The sequence below is a fragment of the Gopherus flavomarginatus genome, chromosome 1 (assembly GCF_025201925.1).
Source record: "Gopherus flavomarginatus isolate rGopFla2 chromosome 1, rGopFla2.mat.asm, whole genome shotgun sequence".
Classification (NCBI taxonomy): Eukaryota; Metazoa; Chordata; order Testudines; family Testudinidae; genus Gopherus; species Gopherus flavomarginatus.
The window spans coordinates 116,773,997-116,801,986 of NC_066617.1; the positions used below are offsets into that span (position 1 = coordinate 116,773,997).

Genomic DNA, 27,990 nt, shown 5'->3' on the forward strand with positions numbered 1-27,990 from the left:
GTGGCTTATGGGAAGGGGACGGAAGGGTGCGGGTCTTTACGCTTCCTGTTCCAACGCCCCGTGGTGCTTTGCTACACATTCCAAGCAGTTTGGCGGCATTGTGAGTCTGCAGCGCTATTTCTGTTACAAATGGAACCCAAGCTGCTGAGGACCTTGCTGATGAATGTTGCCAGCACATCACGCATGGCAGTGGAGCTATTCCTTCAGCTCCAAAGTGACAGTGAGGAGTCAGACGATGATATTGATTCGCCTGACGCGCAAGACAATAAATTGCTTATGGCAGTAACGGACGTGCTCAGCACCGTGGAACGCCGCCTTTGGGCTCGGGAAACGAGCACTGAGTGGTGGGATCACATCGTCCTGCAAGTCTGGAATGATGAGTAGTGGCTGCAGAACTTTCGGATGAGAAAAGCCACTTTCATGGGACTGTGTGCTGAGCTCGCCCCTACCCTGCGGTGCAGGGACACGAGATTGAGAGCTGCCCTGCCAGTGGAGAAGCGGGTGGCTATTGCAATCTGGAAGCTGGCAACTCCAGACAGCTACTGAACGGTGGCGAACCAGTTTGGAGTGGGAAAGTCGACCGTTGGAATAGTGTTGATGCAAGTTTGCACGGCCATTAATCGCACCCTGCTAAGAAGAACCGTGACTCTGGGGAACATGCAGGACATTGTGGATGGCTTTGCACAAATGGGTTTCCCTAACTGTGGAGGGACAATAGATAGGACGCATATTCCTATTCTGGCACCACCCCACCTGGCATCAGAATACATTAATCGCAAGGGGTATTTCTCTGTGGTTCTCCAAGCGCTTGTGGATCACCGTGGGCCTTTCACTGTCATTTACTCAGGATGGCCTGGAAAGGTGCATGATGCATGCATCTTTCGGAACAGTGCCCTGTTCAGGAAGCTGATGGCCGGGAGTTTTTTCCCAGACCACTAGATCACAGTAGGGGACGTCGAAATGCCCATTGTGATCCTTGGAGACCCCGCTTACCCCTTAATGCTATGGCTCATGAAACTGTATGCAGGGAAGCTTGACAGGAGCAAGGACCGGTTCAACTACAGGCTGAGCTGGTGCAGAATGACTGTGGAGTGTGCTTTTGGCCGTTTAAAAGCGCGCTGGAGGTGTCTCTACGGGAAGCTAGATTTGGGGGAAAGCAGCATCTCTGCTGTTATATCCGCGTGCTGTACCCTCCATAATATTTGTGAAGGGAAGGGTGAAAGATTCAGTGAGGAATGGACCTCCGAGGTTCGACACCTAGAGGCTGAATTTGCACAGCCAGAGAGCAGGGCTACTAGAGAGGCCCAGCAAAGGGCTTCAAGGATTAGGGATGCCTTAAGGGAGCAATTTGAGGCTGAAAGCCAACAGTAATGTTTGGTGCCTTTGCTGTGCCCGTTTTTCCCTTGGGGTACAGTATTTATCACTTTCTTCAATAATAAAAAATGTTTCCTAAGCCAAGAAATCATTTATTCAAAATACAGTACATAAAAGGGCAGGGTGGGTAGGATGGTGGACTGTACATTCAGAGGTATGAATATGTCCTGCTTGGATTGCTGTTCAATGCCTGCTGCACTTCAGGATTAATATGCTGCATCGTGATGGGGGTTGAGTGCATAGGGTAAGGGTTGCAGTTATCAGGGCTGGTAGGTGAACGTACAGTTGTTGGGGGCAGCTGGTGGTGGTAAGAACCAGGCTGCTGGAGAAAGTTGTTTTGTGCAAACACTGGGGAACAAGGGAGAGAGCTTTGGGAAGGGTGGGGGTTACCACGGTACTGATCTGCCTGCATGGCTACGAGAGACTGCATACAGTCAGTTTGGCGAGCCAGGAGGCTTATCAGCTGCTTTGTGCTTTTCTTGGTAGCCAATTCCTTTCTCCTGCTCTGTGTTTGTCTCCACTCATGCATTTTCTCTCTCCAGTCCTGCAGCCTCTTACTGTCTCTGGCGTACTGATTCATAACTTCTTTGATCAAATCTTCTTTTGATTTTCTAGGATTTTTCCTCAAGTTCTGTAACCTTCGCGCAGGCGGTGATAGGGCTGGATTATTCAAGGTCACTTAAAAAAACATGAATAGAAACATTTAATACAGAGGCTACATTGTTTATTATCACAGTGAAGGAGTTTGTAGACTTTGTAGCATCATTCCCACATACCTAACATAGCACAGAGAGGCCACGGCAGCGAAGGCATAGGCATGTCTAGCAATGGGGTGAGTGTTTCTGCCGCGACTTCACCTGGGAAGGGGAACTGCCAGAGGGCTGAGGTTTCTGTGCATTGGGGAAAGCAGAGGGCAGACAGTTGGGGACCAGCAGTGGGGAAAGCAGAGGGCAGACAGTTGGGGAGCAGCAGTGGGGAAAGCAGAGGGCAGATAGTTGGGGACCTGCATTGAACAATCATCACTACTTTTTCAGCAGGATTTTCTACTGCCAGATATATCACTGCTGCGTGTTACCTGGCAAGAGAGGGAGGGTCTTCTACAGCAATGTGGATTCCGCCCTGGACCCTATGCAGCTTGCCTGTGTGCAGCAATGGTCCCCCCACGCCTCGCGGCACAATGGATCGGACGAGTTAGCCTGACCGGGACAAGGACCACGGTGGCTCTCCCTATAAACTTGCGCAAGCACATTGCCCACGCTCTGGCTGCAACTTTTGAAGAGATTACCGAGGCCAATTACAGAGACGTGATAGACCAAATCAATGGGTTATTCCACATTTAGGCATGCATGCAGGCAGCCATAACCCCCACCCTCCTCTCACAAAACATTGCCATCCTAAAAATAAAATCTGCTTACCGGGAACACGCTCCTCTGCTTCCTCTTCACCAACAAGTTCCAGCTGCTGCGACTGGCTAGCCTCCTCCTGGCTTGAGAAGAGCTCCTGGCTGCATGCCTCCTGGGACTCCAGGGTGTCTCCCTCCATCCCAGTAGCCTCACTCTCCGCTTCGTCTACACCCTCCCCCGCTTCTCCCTGCTCTGAACTCTCCATCGTGCTCCTCGGATTGGCAGTGGGGTCACACCCAAGTATGGCATCCAGCTCCTTGTAAAAATGGCAGGTCGTGGGGGCAGCTCCTGAGCGGCGGTTTCCCTCACAGGCTTTGCAATAGGCACTGCGCAGCTCCTTTACTTTTACCCTGCACTGCAACGCGTCCCATTCATGGCCCCTTAGCAGCAAGGACTTTGATATCTGCCCATAGGTATCATAATTTCTCCGGCTGGAGCGCAGCTGTGATTGCACAGCTTCCTCACCCCAAACACTGATGAGGTCCTGCAGCTCGGAAGTGTTCCATGCTGGGGCTCGTTTGGGGCGTGGAGGCATGGTCGCTGATTGATTGAATGATTGATTGCACTCCACACCTAGCTGAGCAAACAGGAAGGGGATTTTTAAAATTCCTGGGGCATTTAAAAGGCGGGTCACCTGAGCCCAGGGCAGTGGAGTGTGAAACAATGAGCAGAGTGGCTGAAAAGGTATGCTGGGATACCTCCTAATACCCTGGAGGCCAATAAAAGCACTGTTGGTGTCCACACTTGATGACCAGCGCTGCATCACCAGCGCTGGAATCGCTACACCACAGGCAGACTAGGTGTACAGCCAGCGCTGCATCCAGGGAGTTGCAGCGCTGGCCGTGCTTTGCAAGTGTGGACACAGAGTGAGTTGCAGCGCTGTAACCCCATCACCAGCGCTGCAACTCTCCAGTGTAGCCATGGCCTTAGTCATTAGTCCCTTTCTGTCTTTCTTGAATCTGGGGTAATGATGAGTCCCAAATCTGGTAGTCCAACAATTCAGCTGCTCTGCTGATCTGTAGTGTCAATACTTGGCCACAAACCTTTTCTTTCCGCACAGCCACCACTTCATACAGAAGAAGTCACTTCTGACTTCTGGCAGGAAAACACATGGCACATCCATTCCAGGTCACAATCATTGCTGCTTTATGGTATTTAATATAGAATTTGCCTTGAAGGAGAGCCGCAGACCTTGGTTAGTTCTCATGCTGTTGCTTGGACAATCAAGAGGCCTCTGTACATATTATGCACCTCTGTTATGGTCTGTCCTGAGGCAGGGATCTGATATTGTCCAACCATCATGTTTTAGATCTTCCGGTGTGTGTGTCCTTTTTCATCTTGCTTTTGTTGGGTCAAAGTCGAAGATGATTCTCACAGGGTCGTTGATAGGCATTTGGACCAGATGACCATACCACCTGTAGTTATTTTTCCATGAATTCTTATGGTAGGTTGTTTGCCAGGGTTTCCAAAGCAGTTCAAATTAGGTAACAGCTTTTCTCTTTGCTGGAAGCCAAAATGAGAGTACTCAGTTTTCGCCAAGGTTAAAGAAGACTTGAATGTTGAGGGAGAAATTTTTGGAGCTAATAACAGAAACTTGTTTTTGGCATGTGATCACTCTTCTCAGCTTAGTGCTGAGGCATCTAGAGTATTCTGATTACAAGAGTTGAACACAACTTCTCAAAAATATATTTTCAATGCAATGGGGCAGTAGTGGGCTATGTAAAATTTATGCTCCCACTTTGAGCCTGCTGTTGTTATGGGCATCTCTGATCTCTATCTTGGGGTGGAATAATAAGGTCTCAGGTTCTGCAGTTTCACAAACATCCTGCACTGAAATTTCTGTTTCCACAGTGACTTGTACGTGTTAAGAATTACAGAATGTTTCTCCTGAAGGAATGTTTGGCTGCTGGAAAGGATCTTTTTACTTTGATATATTGTCATTCAGTTGTTAGGGGCCCTGGATGTCTGTGTCAGAGCTTAACCATGAGAATGTTTCTGAAGAGGCTTTCACCTTATTGAGGCAGACACTTGGAGGATGTAAAGGGCAGTCTAAAAGTCTTCATGTTTTCATCAGCTTCTCTATTCTTGGCTATTAGTTTTCATACCTTCCTTCAATCTTTTTTTAATTGATGAATTCATGCATTATTGCAATATTTTTCTGCAATGTTCTCTGTATGTTGCTCTTAAGACTTGTCTTTACTTGCATCCCTACCATTTGAAATAACCTCCATTTCCCATCATCTTGAAGTGTGAGTATCCCCCAGTGCCTTTTAAAACCTAGTTTCATTGATAGCATCTAAAGGTTTTTTGTTACTAGCCCCTACTGCTGTGTTTAGCTGAGCTGTTAGTGGCATCCTTGTTCTGACAAAAGGACTAATTCTGGCTGCACCAAATGACTTTTTGGTTAATTTATTATTGTTTGCTAATGTTTAGTCTGATTGCCATTGGTACATGCTGTTGCATTGGTATTATAGCTCTTCCTCCTCCCTCTAGTTAGCTTTCTGTTCATTAATATCTACCTTGGCTTTTTCCATCCTGATGTCCACTAGTCTTTGCTGTGGCATCTATCTTTAAAATAATCAGTCACTTTGTGCCAGTGTAAGGGACCTATCCTTGGAATTCCCTCCCACATAATTCTTCCTTTAGATCCAGGAACATGGCAGATCTTTGTATCAGAGTCCTCTTGAGAACTGATCATTTTAAACTCTCTTCCAGCATTTGGAGCCTGAAATTATAAGTAAAAAATTCTTTTCCTTTTGGGGGAAAATCAGTTTAATTTGGTTAAGTTTCTGAAGGGAACTTGCAGTTTATTGAGGTCCTACCATGTTCCAGCAGTATCCAGTGATACAGAACAGTGAAATCGAAGAAATCATTTTCCAAAACAAAGTGTTCTTTGTACTCTACCCCAGTTGGTCCTACAGCAATTGGCTTATGCCTTGAATTACTTTGAGGTCCAAATGGATGGTATGCTTGCTTGGTCTGTCAAATCCCAATCAGTTATTGTGTGATACGCTGATTTTTTTGCATCTTGACTTGGGCATAAGGATCCCCTGGCAGTAATCTCTGTCCATAAGCTACACTGACAGAAGTGCAAAGGTGTCCTCTCTACTTCAACAGAGAAGACTGTTCATTCAGCTTCCTGTGCCACTACTCTGGACCAGTTCTTCAGTTAGCCAACCCCTCATATTTTCACCTGTCTCTACATCCATGTAAAGGGAGGCATGGTGGGGGAAACTATAGCTTTGATCCCTCTCTTTACTTAGCACCTCTTCCAAGGTCAAACCGGTGTGTGTTGAAGAGAATGGAACAATGGTCTGCCACATTTCCTGTCTTATGAAAACTAGAGAAAAACAGGTTTCAAGAAAAAGTGCTTATCAGTTTTCCAAGATTCATTGTGCTTTGCCCCTCCATAAGTGGAGATGTCAGGAATTCCATTGCTGTGGTTCTTAAACTCTAATGGAGGAAAGTAGTCCAAATTTTTGGCTCTCACAGGATGTTGCTTTCAGGCCCTTATGAATGTCCTAGGCACGGTGGTATCTTGCACAGGTATTTTGCAGTGGTCCTAGCATTATGAGACCATTACAGATGTCTGTCCTATTTATTGCATGAGTTTACCCTGCTTTGAATGCTGATGCACTTTTTTCACTGGTAAAGAAAATTTCATAGGAGGGCAAGCCATAAAGGATCCCATGTATGTCCACCATCATTGACAACGTATAATGCTGGGGAGCCCATGTTAAGAACAGGTCAATTCAGGGAATGTGTTAGGGACAGAAAATATCACAGTATTAATTAGGTGGAACTGAGTGATCATCTATGTGTCCTGTGCTTACTGGTGGACTTTCTCCCGAGCAGCTCAGTGCTGATTGTGATGGAAAATGCCATATCTTACGTCAACAAGCGGGTAGGGATCAGGTCTGCCTCTCTACAGAAAGAAATGAGGTGAATAAAGAATTCATAGTGCACATTCAGCATAAATGAGAAAACTTCAGAACTAGCTTGTTAAGCATGAGCAAGGTAGACCACAGAGAATGGTTCTTTCAACCAGAGATCTTCCATCAGCTGGGAGTTTCCTTGTGAATGCCATTGCTGGGTTTACTCACATTATAGCAAACAACAAGGTCCCCAAATTTTTCTCCAGGAAAAGAGAACAAAGACAGTAGTTACTAATGCTCTCTTCCAAATTGAGCCAAACTCCATCCTGTATGCATTACGTCCAGTGCTCCTCATGTCCAGGTTAATAAAGAATCAATAAAGGTTTAAAAGCCTGGCTTTTGATAGGGAATGTGTGAAGGACACACATTTTTAAAATAGGGTGATCAGTTCCATGCCGATTTGCAGAAAGAATTTCGCCTCAAGTTTGTGAAAGATTCTCCCATTGGTGCAAGGAAGGAAGTATTTCCCTATTACCCGACACTTCTAGCCTTCCCACAGAATGCCTCTACCTTCATTTATCTCTTGGTTTGCCAGCTGGTATACTTAGGGTGTGGATAGCAGCAGCAGTTTTCTTCCAGCATTCTCCAGAGTATGTAGAAGAATTTCATCACGTCAGGACATCAGGTTCCTTATGGTAACTGTGCTAACTATTCACCTAAGATTGTTAAAACTCTGGTTTTGGATTTAAATCTGGTTTTGAATCACCCTTTTAAAACACTCCAGGAAATATCCTTTTTCTACCTTACCATCAAAGTTTGCTACTTTTTTTTTTTTTTGGTAAATAAGGCCTGGGGGGCTACACATTAAAAAAAAAAATGATATAAAAGGAAATACTGAAGATCTGCCTATTCATTGAGCACTGTCTATCCTGTACGTGGAATGAGGTGGGGTCCTGTGGCAAAAAATATGTATGTGGTCATGTTAAAAACTGTATCATAACGCATGTGCACAGAGGAGGTAAATTGAGGTTGCACAGGTGACTTTAATTCTGGCATTTCCTAACTTCTGAGTGCTTGATTTTATAACCTGAATGTTCTTTTAAAGTGTGTAATAATAAACATAGCAGGATGGAGTAGGTGGGAAATATATATGTTGTTTTCCTTAGTGTGTTGCATCTGACTGAGTAAACATGAAAATTCTATACATTGCCCCTCTTGAAGATACTGTAACCTCAAGTCATCCTAAATGGGCAAAGATTGCATGGGGAAGGATGGTAAAACCACCATATTTTTCTAGTAATCTTTAATAGATGAGAAGAAATGGTGCTGGTATTTGTCAGTAGTCCTCTACTTTAGGCAATTGTCCCAGTTTTGTAGGCTAGTACTAAGTTTATACTAGTACGCAAGCTCATGTTTTCTCCTTCAATTTGTGAAAGTCATTAGGCAGAGAGTGGTGGAGGTCAAAGTGTTCATATGGATATTAAATCCAACCTCCGTACTGACCCTTGCTGTACTGCTATCCTCAGTTTTAATGGATGTTTTAACCCTCACTGAAGTTTGGATGCTCTAAATCTTGGAGTCTTCAAGATTGTGCTACGCTAGAGATTGGAGCTGACCTAATTCCTATTGTGGTTTACTAAACACAGTGCACAGAGGCTCAGCATAAGCCTTTTGGCTAAGATTAAGTGCCGTACTAGGTTAATAGCTAATAGGTCCAAGGGATTGTGTATTTGTACAGGAATGGACGATGCAGTAGGTTATTTCCATAATCATGAATATAATAGAAAAGGGAGAGGTGTTTGCAGAGGGGACTGACAGGCGATGACTGAGTGTCAGTGGCAAAAGTCTGAAGAAACATCACTGATACATGTAAGTGTTTGGGTCCCATTGTTATGAATTGCAAGATTTTTATGGCACTGTTAAGGGATACATGAGCTCACATTTGCAGTAATAATAATATATGAGGCCATATTTGCATATTACTAAAAGTTGGGTTGAAATGAAGAAGGTACAGCTGAAAAGCCAGCTGAAATGCTACACGTCCCTAGAATCTTAATCAAAATGAATAAGGAAATTAGATGGAACTTTATTTGCCGGGGCATAGGACATGAAGAAAAGGTCCTGATTAAGGTTTATGCAACTCTGGGGGGATTAGTAAAAAGAGAAAAATTCTCGTATTAATGCTAAGTGTAGAAATGTATGTCTAAGTAAAGTAAGGGTTAGGTACCAAAAGAATTTAGTTGACAGTTCTTTACTGTAACAGGACTTAATATATGGAATAAATTACCAAAGAGGCCAGTGTCAGCAGCTAAACAAATATTTGAAGAAAGAAGTCTTGTGAAGTACCGCTGCTGACTCAGCCAGCAGGAGGGATGGAAGAACTGGTTAGTATTTGTAGTTTTCTCCTGTCAAATTTCCAACATAAGGATTCTTTGCTTTTATTTCCTATATTTACCAGTTTGAGTTAGTTTAAGGAAATATTTGTGGCAGGCAGTGATCCACAGTGATTGAAACTCAAGAGTTGGAACCAGGATGCAATGGTTTGTAAGCAGTAGGGTGTGAAAGGTTAATTTGGCAGCACATCCTCTGTGCGGCAAGGATAATTCTCTAGTTGTCCTCAGCCTTTCTCTTCTGCAAGTAGCAGAAAAATTGAAAAATGGCAGTGGTCTCACCAATACTTCCTTCTGTCAGAGTGCCTGCTAGGTATTTTTTGCAATCTGTGCTGTGATTTTCTGTAAAAGTTCAAAGCTATGTTAGATTGAAATAAAAATATTGGCAGCAAAACTCAAGGTCTCATGTTTATTGTGGACCTCTTCCTGGCTATATTTTTGTAGGGTGGTTGGAGACTCACTTGTTCCTGTTGGGTGCTTTGAGTCACCTTTTGTAGTGAGATGAACACAGTAATGCGCCTAGCTACCATACTGCCTTCTAGGCCATTTAAAAATGTTAATACTTAACACTTGCATTAGTGTCTTAGAGGATCCCACTGTGCTTTACAATTAACTCAGCATCACAGACACCCCTATGAGGCAGGTAACAATGGTACAGATAGATTATATATAAACTCAGATGTATAAATGTGGCTTGGTTAAGATTTCAAAGTAAGTCATTGACAGAGCTAAGAACAGAATCTGGGAGCCAGGAGTTGCAGGTTCCTGATCTACTATAACATGATTGTTTGTTGAAGTAATGCTTAGAGATCCTGTTGTGGTTTGAGGCCTTTTTGCACTAGGTTCTGTGTAATCAATACTATTTCCCCAAAATATTGATAAATAGCATTGATGGAGGAAGAAGGGACAGAAGAGAATCACAATATTCTAGCCTCTTGTGGTAGTAATGTGAAATACACAGGACTTGTCTACACTTAAATCACTACAGTGGCACAGCTTTAGCACTTCAGCTGTGCTGCTGTAGCCCGTTGGTGTAGACACTACCTATGCCCATGGGAGGGGTTCTCCCATTGCTATAGGTGCTCCACCTCCCATAGAGGTAGTAGCTATGTGGGTGGAAGAATTCTTCTGTTGACTTGAGCTGTCAAACTAATTTTCTAGTGTAGACCAGCCCACATTGTGATTAAACTTTTTTTTGAGCTGGCTGGGAGCAATTGACACATACTGATGCACTGAAGAGCACAATACTGAAAGGAGTCTTTGCAGTTAAGACTTTTGTGAAGTGGTAGTGTATTTTTATGTAAACCAAAGAAATATCTGTCAGGGGAAGAAATCTGGCTTTATTATCCACAGCAAGGCAAATATTGTGAAAGCTTTTCTTATTTGTTTGAATGTTGGAATTAATTCACTTCACTTATATCCAAGCCTTTTTATGTGGGATTCCCCTCCAATGAACGTTTACAACTACATCAACCATAGCACAAGTGATCATCAAAAGGAATTTTTGAATTTTGGGCATTCAAATATTTGCACAGAGCACATCTTAAGTGTTCTTAAATAAGCATTGTTCAGAAACCTGACAAGTTATGCTGATGCAGTTATGGAATTAAAATACCATGAGATTTATTTGTCCAATTTCAACAGAGCGACTGAGCCCAAACCTGAAGCTGCAGATTAAAAAAAAAAATGTAATAAAGAATAAATCTGAGACAGCCTGATGATCTCAATCTGTTCCTGGATATCTCATGAACCAAGATCAATTAAATTTCAAAAATCAATCTTTTGATATCTTAAAACAATTTTTATTTGATTTCTTTACTTACATATTTTTATTTACATGTTACTAATTATTTACTTCCCATCTTATAGTCTTACGTTGCTAAAGTGGGTTTATTTTATTTGCTACTTTAGTTTCCTAATTCAGTAGTATTTCAGATTTTACATAAAAATGTTTTCTGTTAAGAAGTTTCACACTTAAAACGTTCATTTGTGCTGTAAAAGGCAAGTTCAGGTCCCAATTAACATTCTTTTTATGAGAACAACACAAACTCAAATAGAAAGATCTTCCTTGTCCTAAAGTCCACAAATCTGCTACAATAGGTGCCTCATGTTGCTTATGGCTGGGGGCAGAATCAGAGCTATCAGTCCCTGGCAGCAGGGGAATGGTCCTCCCCCTGAAATTCCCTCTAATTTGTCCTGCCTCCACAATGACAGGCAGGCTCAATTGGACACCTTCCCGCTTCAGCTTTTTTGAGGAAAAAATCCAAACTTTATTTCAAATTTCTGATGAATAGTTCTAATGAGAGATACTTACCTGAAAGAATGGTCTCCACCCTAAATAGGCCTTTCATAGACAGCCAAATCCAGGCAGGCATCACTTCAGCCCCCCACTCCTTTGCGCATGAAAATTCTCAGATGACTTCAGAGTAGTAAAAGTAAATAAAAATGTAGCTATTATCTGACATCCTGTGGTCACATAGGTGGACAGTATTGCAAATATAACATCACCAACCTCTTATATAGCATCATCTGTCTATCTCCAAACATTTTACAAAGAAGATCAGTGCAGTTTGGCTAGGTTTAAAAGTAAGTCACTAGCAAACATTGGAGCAGCAAACAGCAGGGTTTCTGTGGGGGTTTGGCCTGAAAGGACAGTGGTGATTTTTGTGTTCTGTTCTAGAGTGATTTGTTTCAGTGATTGGTTCCAGGTGTGTATCTTGATTCAGTGCTTGGTGATATCTTTTATCCAGGGGGTGCTGCTGATCCAGTCTGGCTAGGTTTAAGAGCCAGTCACTAACAAACATTGGAGCAGTGAACAGCTAGCAGCTAACAGCAGAGTTTTGGGGCAAATTTTTATGTGGGAGTTTGTGGGGGATTGGTTTTGTGATCTGAGGAATTACAGACCAGTAGTATATGAGGTTTTAGAGGAAATAAGGGGAAGAAAAATTAAATTCATAGAGGTAAATAAGAGATGTAATGCAACACAGGTTTATTAAAGGTAGATTATGCCAGAATAACCTAGTTTCCTTCTTTGAGAATATAACTGATTTCTTAGATAAGGAAAGTGCAGCAGATCTAATATACTTGGACTTTAGTAAAGCATTTAATGTGTTACCACTTGGGAAATTATTAGTTAAATAAGAGAAGATCGGACTCAATACAAGCATTGGAAGTGGGATAGGAAATTGGCTAAAGGGGAAAAGGTGACGGATTGTGCTGGAAGGTGAATTATTGGACTGGAGGGAAGTTACTAGTGGAATTCTTCAAGGATAAGTCTTGAGACCAGTCTTATTCAATATTTTTATTAATGACCTTGCCACAAAAAGTAGGAGTGTGCTAATGAAATTTTGCTGATGATACAGAGTTTGGAGGCATCAGTACAGAGGAGGCTCAGAATATTGTACAGGAAGATCTGGATGATCTTGAAGACTGGAGTGACAGAAATAGGATGAAATTCAATAGTACGAAGTGCAAGGTCATGCACATTGGGTCTAATAAGCTTGTAGAATAAATTCTTATTATCAGTTAGATGTGACAGGAGGAGGGGAGGGATGTAGGTGTGAGGGTCAATAACAGGATGACTATGAACTACCAATATGACTTTGGTGTAGAAAAAAGGCAAATGTGATCCTAGGATGTAATCGACGAGACATTTCCAATAGAGAGAGAATATTAATGCCGATGTACAAGGTACTGATAAGACCTCGTTTGGAATCCTGTGTACAGTTCTGGTCACCCATGTTCAAGAAAGATGAATTTAAACTGGAACAGGTGCAGAGATCAGGTACTAGGATGATCAGGAGAATGGAGGGCCTGTCTTATGAGAGAAGACTGGCTTGCTTAGTCTAGCAAAAAGACGTCTGCTCTAAATAAATACGTTGGGGGTGTAAATACCAGGACACGTTAAAAGACAATATTAGCGCAAAAGCAAATAGGTTGGTACTGGCTATGAACAAATTCAGACTGAAAATTAGGCTTCTAACCATTAGAGGGGTGAGGTTCTAGAACAGCCTCCCAGTCGGAGTTGTGGGGACAAACAACTTAATTAGTTTTAAGAGAGGGTAAAACAAATTTGAGTGCAATTGTATAACAGAGTTGTTTGTGAAGGTAGGGAGCAGGGCTCAACACCCTTGGCTCACTTCCGGTTTGCGTTGTGTTCCTAAAGCTCATGCTTCAAGGTTTCAGCTAGCCACCGGCAGGAGTCTGGAAGAGATTTTTCCCCCCAATGTACTTCAGGAGACTTATATATTTTTAAATCTTCTTCTTCTGAAGCATCAGGGATGGCCTGTACTGGAGGTGGGATACTGGGCAGGGTGTGCCAGGGTTCTGAGGTGGCACCGAGTACTCTCCCCCTCTCTCAGGTGCTTGACTGGCTGGTTCTTGCTCACGTGCTCAGGGCCTAACTGATCGCCATGTGTGGGGTTGAGAAGTAATTTTCACCAAGAAAGATTGGCAATGACCTTGGTTTTTTGTTCTGCCTTTCGCTGCAGCATTTACCTGGATATATCTCATTTAATCATTAGCTGTTCTCTAATTGCTCTACCTGTAAATGATTAAAAAGTCTCACTGCTAGGCACAGGTAAAAGGAAGTGAGTGGGCACCTGGCCAAAAGAGCCAATGGGAAGGCTAGAACTTTTTAAAATTGATAACCGACTCCGCCTTTGTCTGTCTGTCCGTGTTCTCCCAGGGAGAAGTGGACAGGGCAGAGCTATACTGTAAGAAGCTTGGGGCCAGGTATGGAAAATCCTCAGTATCATACCTAGAAACTACTCATTTGAAACCCCAGATATGTCAGTCGATCAGGAAATGTCTAGGAAGACATGATTAGGTTTATCTCTTTTTATTTCTTTATGGCTTGTGGACTCCTCTGTGCTAACCCTAGATGCTTTTGTTTTGCTTGTAACCTTTAAACTGAATCTCAAGAAAGCTATTGGTGCTTTATCTTTGTAGTTGCTCTTTTTAAAATCTAGCAATAGCCTGAATTCCTAGATGTATTTCCTCCCTCCCCCCCTTTTTTTTTTTTTTAAATTAAATATAAACCATGGCTCATCTCAGTCTGAATAGCCCATGGCCTAAGGACTTCTCCCTGAAAAAGACAATGGGATATAAATCTGTTTCACAAAGATGTATGCAGCTTTGATTCTTGAGATCAGATGATCAGGCAAATAGATTCCCAGCTATATTAGTGATACAGTGGGAAATGTTTTGGAAAACTAAAGTGGTTTTTTTAGTATGTGTCAGTGTGGCTCGCACGATAGGTACACATGTACCTCGTGCAAGATTGGAGTCTTTTGAATAGTGTATTTGTCAGGGCTTTGCATACATGATATTCTGCCTCATGTCCCCACGTGAGCACATAAAAGGTGATCAGCTGTGACCTTCCCTCAGTTCTTCTTACCTCTTGTGGCAGCAAGATGGAGCCCAGCTTGTGTCTGACTTGCTACTCTCTTTAGAGCTTGCAAACCTTTCCCCACCTCCATACTGCTGTGAAGAAAGCTGCTGTTCTCCTTAATCCATTTAATCTATATTTGATTACTACTGGCATTCCAAAAAATCAAGATTAATCCAACTACCATCCTGTAGATGCTGTTTCTGCATAGGGAAAAGTCTGATCTTGGACAAATGTTTGGTTTGCTGGTATTTCTCCTTGAAGACCTGTAGCAGGGATGCATGTTTCAAGCTGCGCCTATTGAGGAAACTCATGAGGCTCAGTTTGGACCCAGAGAAGGTAATAACAGCAAAAAATGGAACCAAAGAAGTGCACCATACTCTGTCATCTGGTGGTAAGAAGAAGGCATCAGTGAGAATGCTGGCACTGACAGCCTCAGTGCTGATGGCCTCAACTCTGCTTTGGCACCTGCAGTCTTGATGTTGGTAACTGTGGCGTTGACCCCAGTATCAGTGGATCTGGCATCTATGCTTTTGACAACAAAGGGCAGCACTGAGAAATGAACCAGTTATGAGCATCAACTTAGCTCCAAACATCAGGCAGGTTCATCCCACAAGGAAAGTTCCATAAATAACAGTCCAGGGAAAAATTCTCCAAGTCTTTTATTGCCCTGAGGACAGGGGACGCAAGCAAGACTGCTACTGTGGCACAGGAGGAGGAGGAGGAGGATCTGGCATAGAAGATGACAATCGTGTCCCAGAGCAGATCCCCATCCCATGCTTCGAGAAAGTGAAGGATCTCTTGTTCACCAGTGGCATTGTTAAGAACTCCCACACCAGAGTCAGACATTGATCCCTAGGATTAACCAGAGTCGACAATGGAGGGAAAACAACAAACTGTCTCTACCCAAGGAGCTATTGTGGTTGCCACACTGGAGCTGATATAGAGCCTACCACTTTTGGAAGTTACCTTGCCCCCCTTCCACTACATTTGCAGTACAGTCTTACAGCTGACAAATTACTGCTAGACATCATGGGCCCTGGCTACCCTATCCACATCTTACCCGTGCCTCATCCTTATCCCTCTCAGGACCCTTATCTCAAGAACCTGTCACTAGGAAAAGTAGCCTTGTTGTTTTAGCGAGAAGCCATAGAAGGTGAGTATAGGGGAAGAGGCTTCTATTCTCAATATATTCTTATCCCAAAGAAGAAAAGGGGTCGTCATTTAATTCTAGACCTGAGGAGACTGAACAAATACATATGCTGCCTGAGCTTCAGGATGGTTAATGCTTGCCTCCATCATTCTATTCCTTTTAGGCACAAGAGTTGTTCATGGCTCTCTATTTCTTAGCCATCCATCTGGACCCAGGGAAGTATCTCAGATCATGTCCTGATCCAGTCATTATCAGTGCAAGTTACTGCCATTTGGACTGTCAGTGGCACTAACGTTCTTTACAAAGTACGTCACTTCGGTCATGACACACCTGAAAAGAAGGGGCATCCTTGTCTGCCTTTACCTGCGCAACTGGCTGCTTAGTGGCAGATCTCAACAGGAGGTGGCAGAAAAGTCTGGATCATGCCCTCTCCCTTATTGTCCTTCCTAGGCCTCCCAGTGAGCTACGAAAGTCTCATGTAGACCTCCAATGGCCAGCCTTCTGTCTGCAGGGGAACTTGAGAGGTGTCCAGGTGTCCCTAAAGCTCACATTTCATCCTCTTTTTAGACCCAATTTGTTAGTATTACTTAGCTTGTTCATAAAAAAACAAACAAATGTCTGAGCAGAAGCTAAATTAAGTGTGACGTTTTCCAGCCTGTAGTGTGTAGCTTTCTATCAGTTAACCAGCTATATTTCACATCGCAATAGTTAACTATTGCCAGACTTTCCATCTTGCAAAACTGCATGCTTAGGAAAAAGCTCAAGTTAGGAGGGCACAGGGTCATGTGTACTCCTCGTGGTCACCCACTTCCCCCTCCCGTCATGGTCTGTTAGTTGTGCTATGGTTTCAGAGAGACCTTTCTAGCTGCTTTCAGCAATAAGCATAACAATTGGTATTCCAGTTGCGAGCAATGATCTAGGCATGTTACTGGGTTAACAATATTTCCTCCTTGCAATACGACAAGTTGAAACAGTCCTTGAAGTACAACCGGAGAGACGTCTCTTTGCAAGTTATAGCTAGCACAAGTGCAGGTTACTAAGGGGAGGTCAGTAGTGGATCTCTGTTGCTTCAGAGCTGTCTACAGGACTCTCAACCAGCCCTATCTGGAGTTAGACCCCCAGTTGGCACCAAGTTGGAAGCAAATAGGTGGCCTGTAATATTGAATGAGGTCATTGAACTTGGTCCAGAGAAGGTCTGCTGAAGGTGGTTTGGAAGAGTTACAGGAAGAGATTTATTCCATTTCCAGTCTCAGCAACCCATGGAAGTGCCAGGACATGAATGAAATCATCCATCTACTTCAGATTAGAATAATGCAACCCACTCTCCATCCTATTTCTAGCCTCAGAATTCAGGACAAACAGAAGCCTCCTTCTAAAACATCTGAATAGGTTCCTAAAAGAGGTTTATCCACAAAACATTCAAATTTGACCCATCCTACAGGCAGTGCTTATGTTTTGTATATGATTGGCAGCTTTTTTCTTTTCCTAATTTCTGTCATTACCATTTGATCTGATGTGCTCCCAAGGTCTCTTCCAGGGTCATGGTAGTATTAATACTAACCTTTAAGGAAGAAGGAAATTCACTTTTTTCTCTACTTGGATAAATTTTCTGACCAGAGGGCTATACAGAGAGAGAAAGCTGGAAAACACATTGATATAGTTCTTGATGTATCATTTGTATTGAGGAGAAAAATACATAGGCCTGGGCTGATAATGAATACCGTTTAGGTACAAAATCTAATGTCAGAAGAGCGATAAGATGAAGATGAACATAAGGAAGAACAAGCAAACATTCAGTTCTTTTTGTAGCCTGTTGGAGAATGCTGATCTCATACTGTGGCACTCTGTACCTCAAAGCACATTCTTGAACCCCCAGATTCACCCCATCATATAATTGATATATTTCATACAAATCATGTCATGTAAGATATTGTACGCAAAGTCATGATCTGCTGAAACCCATTATTTTATCCAAATACGTATATCATTAATGTGTATTTAGTTATGAGATTTTGCTGTATAGTTGTTACTGAAATATGTTGTAAGTTTGAGAGTCTCTAGTTCCACAGTGACAACATGAGTGGTGATCCACTCTCAGGAGAGTGTTAAATTACCATTAATCAGGAGAGGAGTTGTAAACAAGGGATTTACAATTCTGTAAGAGAAGCACCACGTAATGGGAGATTGCTCAATCCTGTGACTCAGCAAAGCTCACCAGGACCCGTCTGGATTAGTTTCTTTCAAGGCACATGGAGTGAGGATATAAAATAGGGGACGGTAGCATCATGCTTTTGCCTTTCTCCTCCCCTGACTATTCTGGAAGCAACAAGAATGCTGGGAAAAGAAAGACTTGAACTGAGGAGACTGGTCCCAGGCTTAAAGGGGAAGTCTGTGTTTTAAGAACTATAATATCTAGTGGGTGGGAAAAAACTTCTTGATCCAAATACTGCCTCGTCTAATAAGGGTTAAGATTTAGACTACTCGCTTACCTTTTATTTTCTTTAGTAACTATCTCTGACCTTTTGTGCCTACCACTTGTAATCACTTAATCTATCTTTTTGTGGTTAATAAATCTGTTTTATGTTTACTTAAAACCATGTGTTTTGGTTGAAGCACTTGGGAAATCTTAGCTCAGTTTACAAAGGTTAGTATATGTCCTCTCCACATCGAAGGAGGGCTGAACTGGGCAAAGAACCTACACTGGTCAGGCTTCTGACCAGAATAAGATGGTATATTCTGGGGGTGCAAGACTGGGGGCTTGGGAGATTTGCTGGTGCCTTTCTCTGTGTAATTTGTTAGTGGCCCAAGAAGCATTCATGCAATCTAGCTGGGATTCCATGTCCTAATATCCTGATTGATTACAGCGTCTGGAGGGGTTTGGTGCTTGTCACTATCAAAAAATTGTGAGACACAGCTCAGGCTGGAGAGTTAAGAGGGCACAAAGGTACCCCAGTTCCAGGTTGTACCCCAAGGATCCTGTGACACATACACAGCCACATAAGATTTATCTAGTGATTCTGGCTATCTCCCCTACATTTCACTCAGTCTAAATCTGTTGGCAGAGATTTAGGTACAGTTATATATTCTCTACTCTTTCAATCTGGAAACGCGCAGAATCAGCCTTTTTTATTTTGAAGGGATCCTTTCAGTTTGGGGCATGGATAACAGAAAGAGAGACCACACCAGTGATTCACTGAGGTTTAGGAGAAGTGGTCTTTCCATGGATAACAGACTTATTCTAGTCACAATTGTCAGTGCGTCTGGGGTTTTCATAAGTCAACTAGGAAGAAAACTATCAGCCATATTCCAGAAAATTTCTCCTTTTCTTGGCAGAGCAAAGTTTCCTGTCACAAAATGCATTATCCACTGAGGGGGAAGATGAACACCAAGACTTACATGGCAGAAAATGAAGTAAGCAAAGGGATCTTGCACCCAAAAATATCCTCATTCATTGTAAATCAGCTTGGTGTGCTGGTGATTGACCTCTTTGCATCTGGAAACAGTAAATAAAATTTCTATGCTTACCTGAACATTTTCGTTCTTTTAAGTAATGAGGTGGACAGATGTGGCAGACCCTGGTTTGCAGTAGGAAATGTGTTTTTGTGAGTTCATTTGCCAAAAGAAATCTATTAATTTGTTAGAAGCAAAGCCCAGTCCCTCACTATGCCTGCCCATTTTTTTGGATTTGTACAAATCTTACATCTGTCTCTAAAAGAGCTTTGCAGATATAGATTAATTATACATCAACATCCTGTGAGGTAAGTGTCATGCTATTCTCTTTAGATAACGTCTTTGTAAATCATTATTTACAGATGAGTAAACTGGATCAAAGATTAAGTGATTTATCCAGATTAAGTGATTAATTCAAAGTCATTATGGCAATCAGTGGAACTAAAGGAATCTTTATTTTGTCCCATTCTTTAACCATTGGACCAAAATATAGCCTTCTAGTATTAGGGCAGGTGGACATAGCTCTATACAAGTACTATAGAAGGACTTAGTGGGCCTGCTTGGTTGGAGTGCGGTCTTAAGTGTTCTGTAGAGGGTTTAATCTCTGCTTGTACGTAAAGGGCACTTTCTTTCTTCCCCTTCAGTTTATTCCCAGAGCATTTTTCAGGCTTCATTCAGCCTAGCTGGTTGCCAGATTTACTTGTTGGTCCTTGGGCAGTGCAGTCAGTTCAGTTTTTAGGTCAAAAAGCCATGGGTGAATAGAGAGGCATTAGCTGTTTCTAGTGGCATATCATTAACAATTAAATTCTGCATGGGCTTCTATATAACTTCTTCACAGGAAGGATGACGTCCTGTTGGATTCTCTCATATTGTTGCCTTCAGTCTGTGGATTTCATTTCCACTGAGCCAATGAATATTTATTTCATAAATGGCATATAAAGCACTTAGATTTTCATGAAGCATATAGCTGACTTTGCTCCCTAAATATGGGTTCTTTTGACATACAGCTTTCATATATTGTCATTGGAGATAAAGGTGTGTGAGGTAATCTATTTTAGTGGATCAACTTTCGTTGGTGAGAGAGACAAGCTTCCGAGCCACACAGAACTCTTCTTCAGGTCTGAGAAAGGAAGAGCTCTGTGTGGCTCGAAAGTTTTTTTTTTCTCTCTCTCTCTGTCTCTCTCTCTCTCTCACAAACAGCAGTTGATCCAATAAAAGATACTATGTCACCCATCTTATATTTCTAATATTCTGGGACTGACACAGCTACAACTACACTGCATACATGTATTTTCATTATTCTTTCCTCAAGAGAGAAGCTGCAGCATTTATTTCTCAGTTCTCCCTTTCCTGTCTTGATGATGCACATCCAGTGGTCAGTATCTCTGGCTCTGGAAGTCTGTCCTCGATTACAATTTTGACTTCCTTGAAAGCATAAGAAATTAACTCTTTTTTTCCCTAAAGGATAGGTATGATATAGCTAGACAGTTGGAAGTGAGTAGAAACAGTACAAGTTGTGGAGAGACTCTAAACTAGCATAATATATACTATATTTAAGATGTAGTGATTCTCCAGTATTGATGGTAAGGTTTTCCTTTTTGAGGAGAATTGTACTGTTTCAGTGAATCATTTACTCTTCCCCGTGTAAATTGTTCCAGCTTGAGAGCATTGTATCCCACTCTGAGACAAGACTTCCAGTCATGCCAAGGCAGAGCAAGTTTGTAGTGGTATTGTAAAGGAGGCAGGATTTAATAAGGTCTGCTAAAATCTTAACGGGTATGCCCTGGCAATATTCAGAAATTATTTTTCACTCACTTATTTTCAATCTTCCCTCTGTCATCCAAGGAGGCCTCTAGTCCTCAGATGGAGCTCTGTTCATGCCAAGTTTAAAATTTTAAACAGTTTGGCTATTAGTTTTTTGTGTGCAAACAATTACTATGGTTAGAATCTTTTACAACTCGAAAATTTGTGTTTTCACTGTTTTGTACTTCAGAAATAGTCAAAGGGATTTTGCTCTACCTTAAAAATAAATCACCTTCTGACAGAGATCAAGCCTAGAAAATGTCAGCCTTTAAGAGGAACATATTGGAAAGGATTGTCTGTAAGGAAAGTATTATATAACTGAAAAATGTTTTGCTAATATTTTTGTTCATATAATGTTAGATATTGCATATAAAATAAAAATTGGGAATTCTAGGTTTTTATATTATGCTTTTCAATTTTATTTTAACTCTGTGTACAGTCTTATCGTTGAATTAATGGCGTTCATCTGTGTTTATGTTCCTGCTTTTTATAGAAAAGTTGTATGTGTGGAAGGGGGTCAGGCTTAAGGGGAAGATAGATAAATGTGCACTTCCTGAATAAAGTGTCTTGCTATGAAGTCTGTATGGTGTAACTGCCCTATCAATACATTTACATTGCAAGCTTAATTTTCATTTAATAGTTTTTTAAAATCAAGCATTCAAAAGTTAGCAGATACTAAATTTAAGGTTTCCAATACAATCTTAATTCAGCCCCTGTGTGCAAATGCATTGTGATGCAGTCTTTCAGAATTTTATGATTTCCTATGTTTTCCCACAGGATTGGAGCCTCATTAAATGCATAAGATAGATGGTGATCACTGAATGGGTAGCTTTTCAGTATTTTTTTTAATGGTTCAGTGTGTGGTTGTGTGCCTTATTTTATCACATACCCTCCAGACCCTGAACTGAATACAGACTATTTCCTCATATGCTTTTTTCAATGGTGTTCAACATGGGTTTGTGGAAAATGGATCCTGTCAAACTGACTTGATATCATTCTTGATGCAATTACAAGTTTGGTTAATAGTGTTAAAGAAATATACTTAGACTTCTTTAAGGTGATTGACTTGATGCCGCACAACGTTTTGATTAATTGTATATTATTCTAGGTTTTTTTAATATAGCACAAATTAAAAGCTGACTAATTGGTAGGTCCTGCACCCCCTCAGTACCTTCTTACCGCCTGTGGGGGTTAGTCAGAGTGCCTTTCCTTGCATAGCAAGGGCTAGTGGTTTTCTTCTTGTCCACAATGGACTTCGCGCCTTAGGGCCTTTTGTAAATAGTTTGTTGATAGTGTTAAAGTAGCTGTTAAGTATAGTTGTTAGTTAGCAGTTAGAGTCCTGGCTGAGACTTTGCCCCAGGCAGGACATGCCCTGCTTGCCCGGCTTCAAGTAGTGTTCGACATGCAGCAGGCCAATGCCCATCAGTGATCCGCATGGCAATTGTTTCAAGTGTTTGGGCGAAAGTCACAGGAAGGAGAAGTGTCGGGTCTTTAAAAACTTTTTTGCCTTTGTACCCAGAAGGAGCGGGATATCCACTTGAGGGCTCTCTTAATGGAATCTGATCTTCTTCCCGCGCTGGAGTCCTCCACGGCTGACTCTTTCTGTGCGGACAGACTCGGTCCGGCACTACTCTTCTTTGCCAGATCCTAGGAAGCGATGGAAGAAGACGAGTTCTATGACCCAGAAATTACTGAGAGAGATGGTATTGAATATCACTGAGGCTGGGAAGGCATTGCAGTGGGATCTAGCATGTTCAGAAATTCAGGATTTCCTGAATGACCAGCTGATGGCCATTCGGAGTGATTTTGAGCACCAGGCTTGGCCCACTGCCCTTACAGACACGTCAGGAATACCATCTGATCTGTGGCCATGGAGACATACTTGGAGACTTTCTGAGTGGAAGTGTGGACATTCACAGTGCTCCTTCCAAGCATATGGTCCGGTTAAGGGAGTGTGGGCTCCCACGTACTGAATCCTACCAGGTCCATGGGGAGGATGCTTATGGGATTGGGTGATTCATCGAGATATCTGGGAAGTTAGACCACCTGATTTGCCTAATCGATTTTTAGTTAGTGCTCCTGGGATTACAACTGATATTTGGATGGGATTAGGAAATCAATGGACATTTTGGCCATTAGAACCACCACAGCTTCAGTGTGTACGGAAACTGAAGCCAGGGGAAGTTGTCACTGTTTATGGTAGCGTCTGCTGGGAAGGTAAAGGACAAGGAACTACCCTGACAGGACACCCACTTTTTCAAGCTAATGATAGCTGTGTGTATGTCAAAGCCACCACATTGCAAGATATACACATTAATCTTACCACTGCTGCAGGCAATCATATCATTTACTGGCCTGCAGATAGAATGTTGCAAGTAGCTCTTAGGTTTCAGGTATCATTTAACTGGATTAAAGTAATGCCTGATCGATTTCAAAATTTGCTTTCATTGTTACCAGAGGTTCAAAGAATCTCTGAATTACAAGGACAAATTCACATACTTCAGAATATATATCAAGCTGAAAAGAATGCCTTTCATACAGTTTATAGAGTATCTACTTTGTGTACTAAGTATGATGTATTATGCTTTGTAACCAGAATTGTACAACAACCTCATCATATGCTTGCTCTGAGTATGTTATTGCTTGCATTGCTGTTAGTCAGTTTAGGATTATGTTATTGTTGTTGTAAAAGATGTAGTAATAGTAATACCTTTCATGTCCATGCTAATCATGCATTGTCATTTCATCCAATGAAAACCCCTACGGTTGAAATATCTGATGTAAAATCAGAAATCGATGGCTTAATGCAAATAGAGATTTGAGAATGTCTGTTGTACTAGAAGTACAAAAGAGGGGAGTGTGGAAGAAGGGAAAGAATTGACAAGAATTTGTAGGGGATCTTAATGCATGTCAGTTTATTAACAAGAGTTAGGCCAGCTGTAACCCTAATGACGTGAGACTTGTAGAAGCGAGGATTGTGTGAGGCGAGCAGAAAAGAACTGTGTGAGAAGTTATTACGACCTTGCACTGATAATTAAATCTGTAGGCTGGCGCCCAGAAGCTGAGAAAAATAAAATAGTAGGATGGCCTATGCATAAACAAAATGCATCTGTTGCTCATCATTGTCTGTAATATTGCTTGCTATTGTCTGTAACAAAGGTATAAATGCTTGCTGTAATTGTTTACCTATGGAGAGACCTGTCCGGGGCTGGGGCAACCCAGTGTCCTAGGGCACTCCCTCCCTCAATTAATATTGCTTGAGAAATAATAAAGTATTTGATTTTGCTGCACCCAAACTAAAAGCGAGAACTGAGTTTTTCTCCGACAGGCCTAAGAGGCGCTAGTCATCCACCTCCTGCTCGTCTGCGCAACCTGACCCTCCCAAGAGTCAGAGAGGCCAGAAACAATTATTTTGAGGGTGCGCTCGAGGATGGCGCCCCAGCCAGTGCCCCAGATCCAGCCTTCCTTTTCCTTGACTGCCTCCTCTCTTTCTGGTTGGCCTCATCCTGTGTCACCTCGGACCGTTGGGTGCTAGACACAGTCTCTTCAGTTTGCAGCCAACCATCCCTCCCACACCCTTTCCCTGTCTCTCTTCAGGGACCCTTCTCACGAGCAACTTCTTGTCCAGGGGGTCAAAAACCTCTTGCATCTGGGGGCAGTGGAAACAGTCCCACAGAACATGGAAGACAGAGGATTTTACTTCCACTACTTCCTAATTCTGAAGGCAAAAGGGGCTCTAAGACCCATCCTAGACCTGCGTTGCCTCAACAAGTCTCTCAAGAAGTTGACGTTTCACATGGTCTCCCTAGCCTCCATCATACCCTCCCTGGATCCGAGAGACTGGTATGCTGCCCTCTATTTGAAGAATGCCTACTTCCATATTTCCATCTTCCTGGGGTATTGACACTTCCTCCGTTTTGCGTTGGGTGGGCGCCATTTCCAGTTTAGGGCGATGCCCTTCGGTTTCTTGGCCCCGAGAGTGTTCACCAAATGAATAGTGCCAGTGGCTGCTTACCTGAGATGTTGAGGGGTCCAACTATACCCATGCCTTGACGATTAGTTGATAAAGGGACAATCCCCGGATCAGGTGCAGAGGCATCTCAACCTGGTATGTTCCACTTTTCATGACCTGCGGTTGATTGTAAATATACTAAACTTAGTACAACACATAGAATTCATCAGGGCAGTCCTTGACTCCACTTGGGCCAGGGCCTTCTTCCCCAATGCCCGGTTCCAGGCCATAGCGGACCTCATTGTGAGCGTGCAGGCCCACTCATCACTACCCACATGTGCATGAGACTATTGGGCCACATGGGTGGCGTGTACTTATGTGGTTCGGCACGCAAGTCTAGGTCTCAGACCCCTTCAAGCATGGCTAGTGTCAGCCTATGTCCCCAAATGCCACAGCATGGACAAAGTGGTCAGGGTCCCAGACGAAGTACTCTGATCCCTTGCCTGGTGACAGGATCCTGCATCGGTGCTGACGGAGTGCCCTTTGTGATCCCAGCCTCGTGGGTGACACTGGTCTCTGGCGCCTGGGATGGGGAGCACACCTGGGCACTCTCAGCACTCAAGGTTGCTGATCCAGTTGCGAGCGCACTCTACATATGAATGTCAGAGAACTCAGGGTGGTTTGACTGGCCTGCCAAACCTGTCTACCTCAGATTCAAGACAGCGTGGTGCAGGTCCTGATGGACAATATAGCTATGGTCTTCTATATCAACAGGCAGGGCGGAGCCAGGTCATCTGCCGTCTTCCAGGAAGCCGTCTGGCTTTGGGACTTTTGCCTGCAGCACAATGTCCATCTCGTAGCCGCTCCCCTTCCAGGGATCAAGAACGGTTTGACAGATCACCTCAGCAGGATGTTCTCATTTTGCCCTGAGTGGTCCCTCCATCCTGAGGTGGTCAGTTCCCTCTTCCACAGGTGGGAGGCTGCCCAGGTGGACCTGTTCATGTCCAGGCAGAACCGGAAATGCCATGTCTTCTGCTGAAATGGGGGCATGGACGGAGGATCCGTGTCGGACATCTGATGGCCTGGCTCCTGCGTGGCTGAACGCACAGGAGCAGCAATACTCGGCTGAGGTCTAGTGCGTCTTTCTGGGAAGTAGGAAGCCCTCTACCATGTTGACTTACTTGGCAAAATGGAAGCGGTTCACCTGCTGGATCATGGACAAGGGTGTATGTCCTGAACGGGCTTCTCTGCAGCTTATTCTTGACTACCTCCTGCATCTCAAGGTCCAGGGCTTGTCCTTTTCATCAGTCAAGGTCCATCTTGGCCTTCCACCTACCGTTGAGAGGGCAGGTCTGTTTTCACTGAGGATATCATTGCCAGATTCCTCAAGAGACTAGAGCGTCTCTACCCGCAGGTCAGGGATCCAGTCCTGAATCTGGTACTGTTGCTGCTCATGGGTCCCCGCTTCAAGCTTATAGCTCTGTGCTCGCTCCTCCTCCTTTCTTGGAAGGTCGCGTTCCTGGTTGAAGTGATGTTGGTCTGCCAAGTATCCTAGATTCTGGCGCTCACCTTGGAACTTCCGTACACAGTCTTCTACAAGGACAAGGTCCATCGCAGACCACACCCAGCATTTCTCCCCAGGCAAGTGTCTCCATATCATTCAAGTCAGGACATTTATGTACTGGTGGTCTTCTTGAAAACGCATAAATTGGAGGAGCAGCGTAGGCTTCAGGACTTGGATGTCCAGAGGGCTTTGGCCTTCTACATTGACAGAACCAGGTCTTTCCATAAGTCGACACAATTATGCTTCACCCTGGCTGATAGTATGAAAAATTGCCCCATATCCACTCAAATAATTTCTTATTAGATCATGGGCTGCATTCGCTTCTGCTATCACCAAGTGAAGGTGCTGCCTCTGGTGATAGTCACCCCCCCACTCTACCAGGGCGTAGGCCTCCTTGGCAGCCTTTCTGTCCCACGTGCCTATTCAGGGCATCTGCAGAGCAGCTACCTGATTGTATGTCCATACCGTTACGTCTCACTGTTCGCTGACCCAGCAGGCCTGGGACGATGCTGGCTTTGGCAGGGCAGTACTGCAAGCCACTAAACTGTGAACTTCAAGCCCACCTTTGTGAATACTACTTTTGAGTCACCTAAAATGGAATAGATATGAGCCAGGCTTTCTTGCCCCACCTGAAGGGCAAGGAGTTGCAGTTCCTGATGGACAATACTGCTGCAGTGTAATATATCAACAGACTGGGCGGAGCCAGGTGATCAGCCCTTTGCCAAGAAGCTCTCCGCCTTTGAGATTTTCGTGTGCGACATGCCATTCATCTGGTAGCCGCACACTTGCCTGGAACCAGGAATGTCTTAGCAGATCACCTCAGCAGGAACCTTCTTGCCACGAGTGGTCACTCCATCCGGAGGTGGTCAGTATAATCTTTAAGAGATGGGGGACTCCCCAGGTGGATCTGTTCAACTCCAGGGAGGAAAGGAAATGCCTTTGGTGCGCTGCCTCGGCCTCAGTACCGTGCTCCAATCTGTTCGAACTGGGGGAGGGACAGGGGTTCCCTATCAGATGCATTTGTCATCCCGGGCTTGGGGGCTCTGAAGTATGCCTTCCTTCCACTGTCATTGATTCACAGGGTCCTTGTGAAGATCAAGTAGGACAAGGCGAAGATTATCCTAAAAGACCCTGCATGGCCTCGCCAGCACTAGTTTGACACGTTGCTGAATCTTTTGGTATCTGCCCTTCCACAGCTTCCCCTTTGGCTGGATCTGCTGTCCTAGAACCACGGCGACCTTCTGCTCCCGAACCTGGTGGCGCTGCACTTGACAGCATAGCTACTGCATGGCTAAACCTGGACAAACAGGAATACTTGGCTCGTGTTCAGCAGGTCATGCTGAGTTGCAGGAAATCCTTCACTTGAGCAGCTTACCTGGCCAAATGGAAAAGATTCATGTTCTGGGCCTCGGAATGGCATATTCAGGCCTCACTGCATGAGATCCTGGATTATCTGCTGCACCTCAAACTTCAAGGTTTGTCCCTTTCATCAATCAGGGTCCACCTGGCTGCTGTCTCGGCTTTCCACCCTAAGGCAGGTTAGTCTTCGCTTGTGACATTTTGGCCCGGTTTTTGAAAGGTCTGGAGCATCTCTAACTGCATGTCCAGGATCCCATCCCTCCCTGGGACCTGAATCT

General features: G+C 43.5%; 2 protein-coding genes across 14 annotated transcripts in view; one reads left to right on the top strand and one right to left on the bottom strand.

Annotated features, from left to right (window-relative positions):
• The window catches only part of ERC1 (ELKS/RAB6-interacting/CAST family member 1), a 604,755-nt gene that overhangs the window by 43,359 nt on the left and 533,406 nt on the right, over positions 1-27,990 (top strand). The gene's annotated exons all lie outside the window — the stretch shown is intronic.
• On the bottom strand, positions 2,131-3,346 carry LOC127031963 (zinc finger and SCAN domain-containing protein 29-like). The gene is made up of 2 exons (XM_050919042.1): positions 2,790-3,346; positions 2,131-2,264 (listed from the first exon to the last, which is right to left on the bottom strand). The coding sequence occupies exons 1-2, from the start codon at positions 3,310-3,312 to the stop codon at positions 2,137-2,139; spliced, it is 651 nt and encodes a 216-aa protein (XP_050774999.1). The 5' UTR covers positions 3,313-3,346; the 3' UTR covers positions 2,131-2,136.

Bases quoted from the DNA above. Each gene is read 5' to 3' on its own strand.
- LOC127031963 (XM_050919042.1), bottom strand. From the start codon at position 3,312: ATGCCTCCACGCCCCAAACGAGCCCCAGCATGGAACACTTCCGAGCTG. The intron at 2,265-2,789 runs GTAAGCAGATTT...CCCAATGCACAG, and splicing joins AGCAGAGGAGCGTGTTCCCG to AAACCTCAGCCCTCTGGCAG.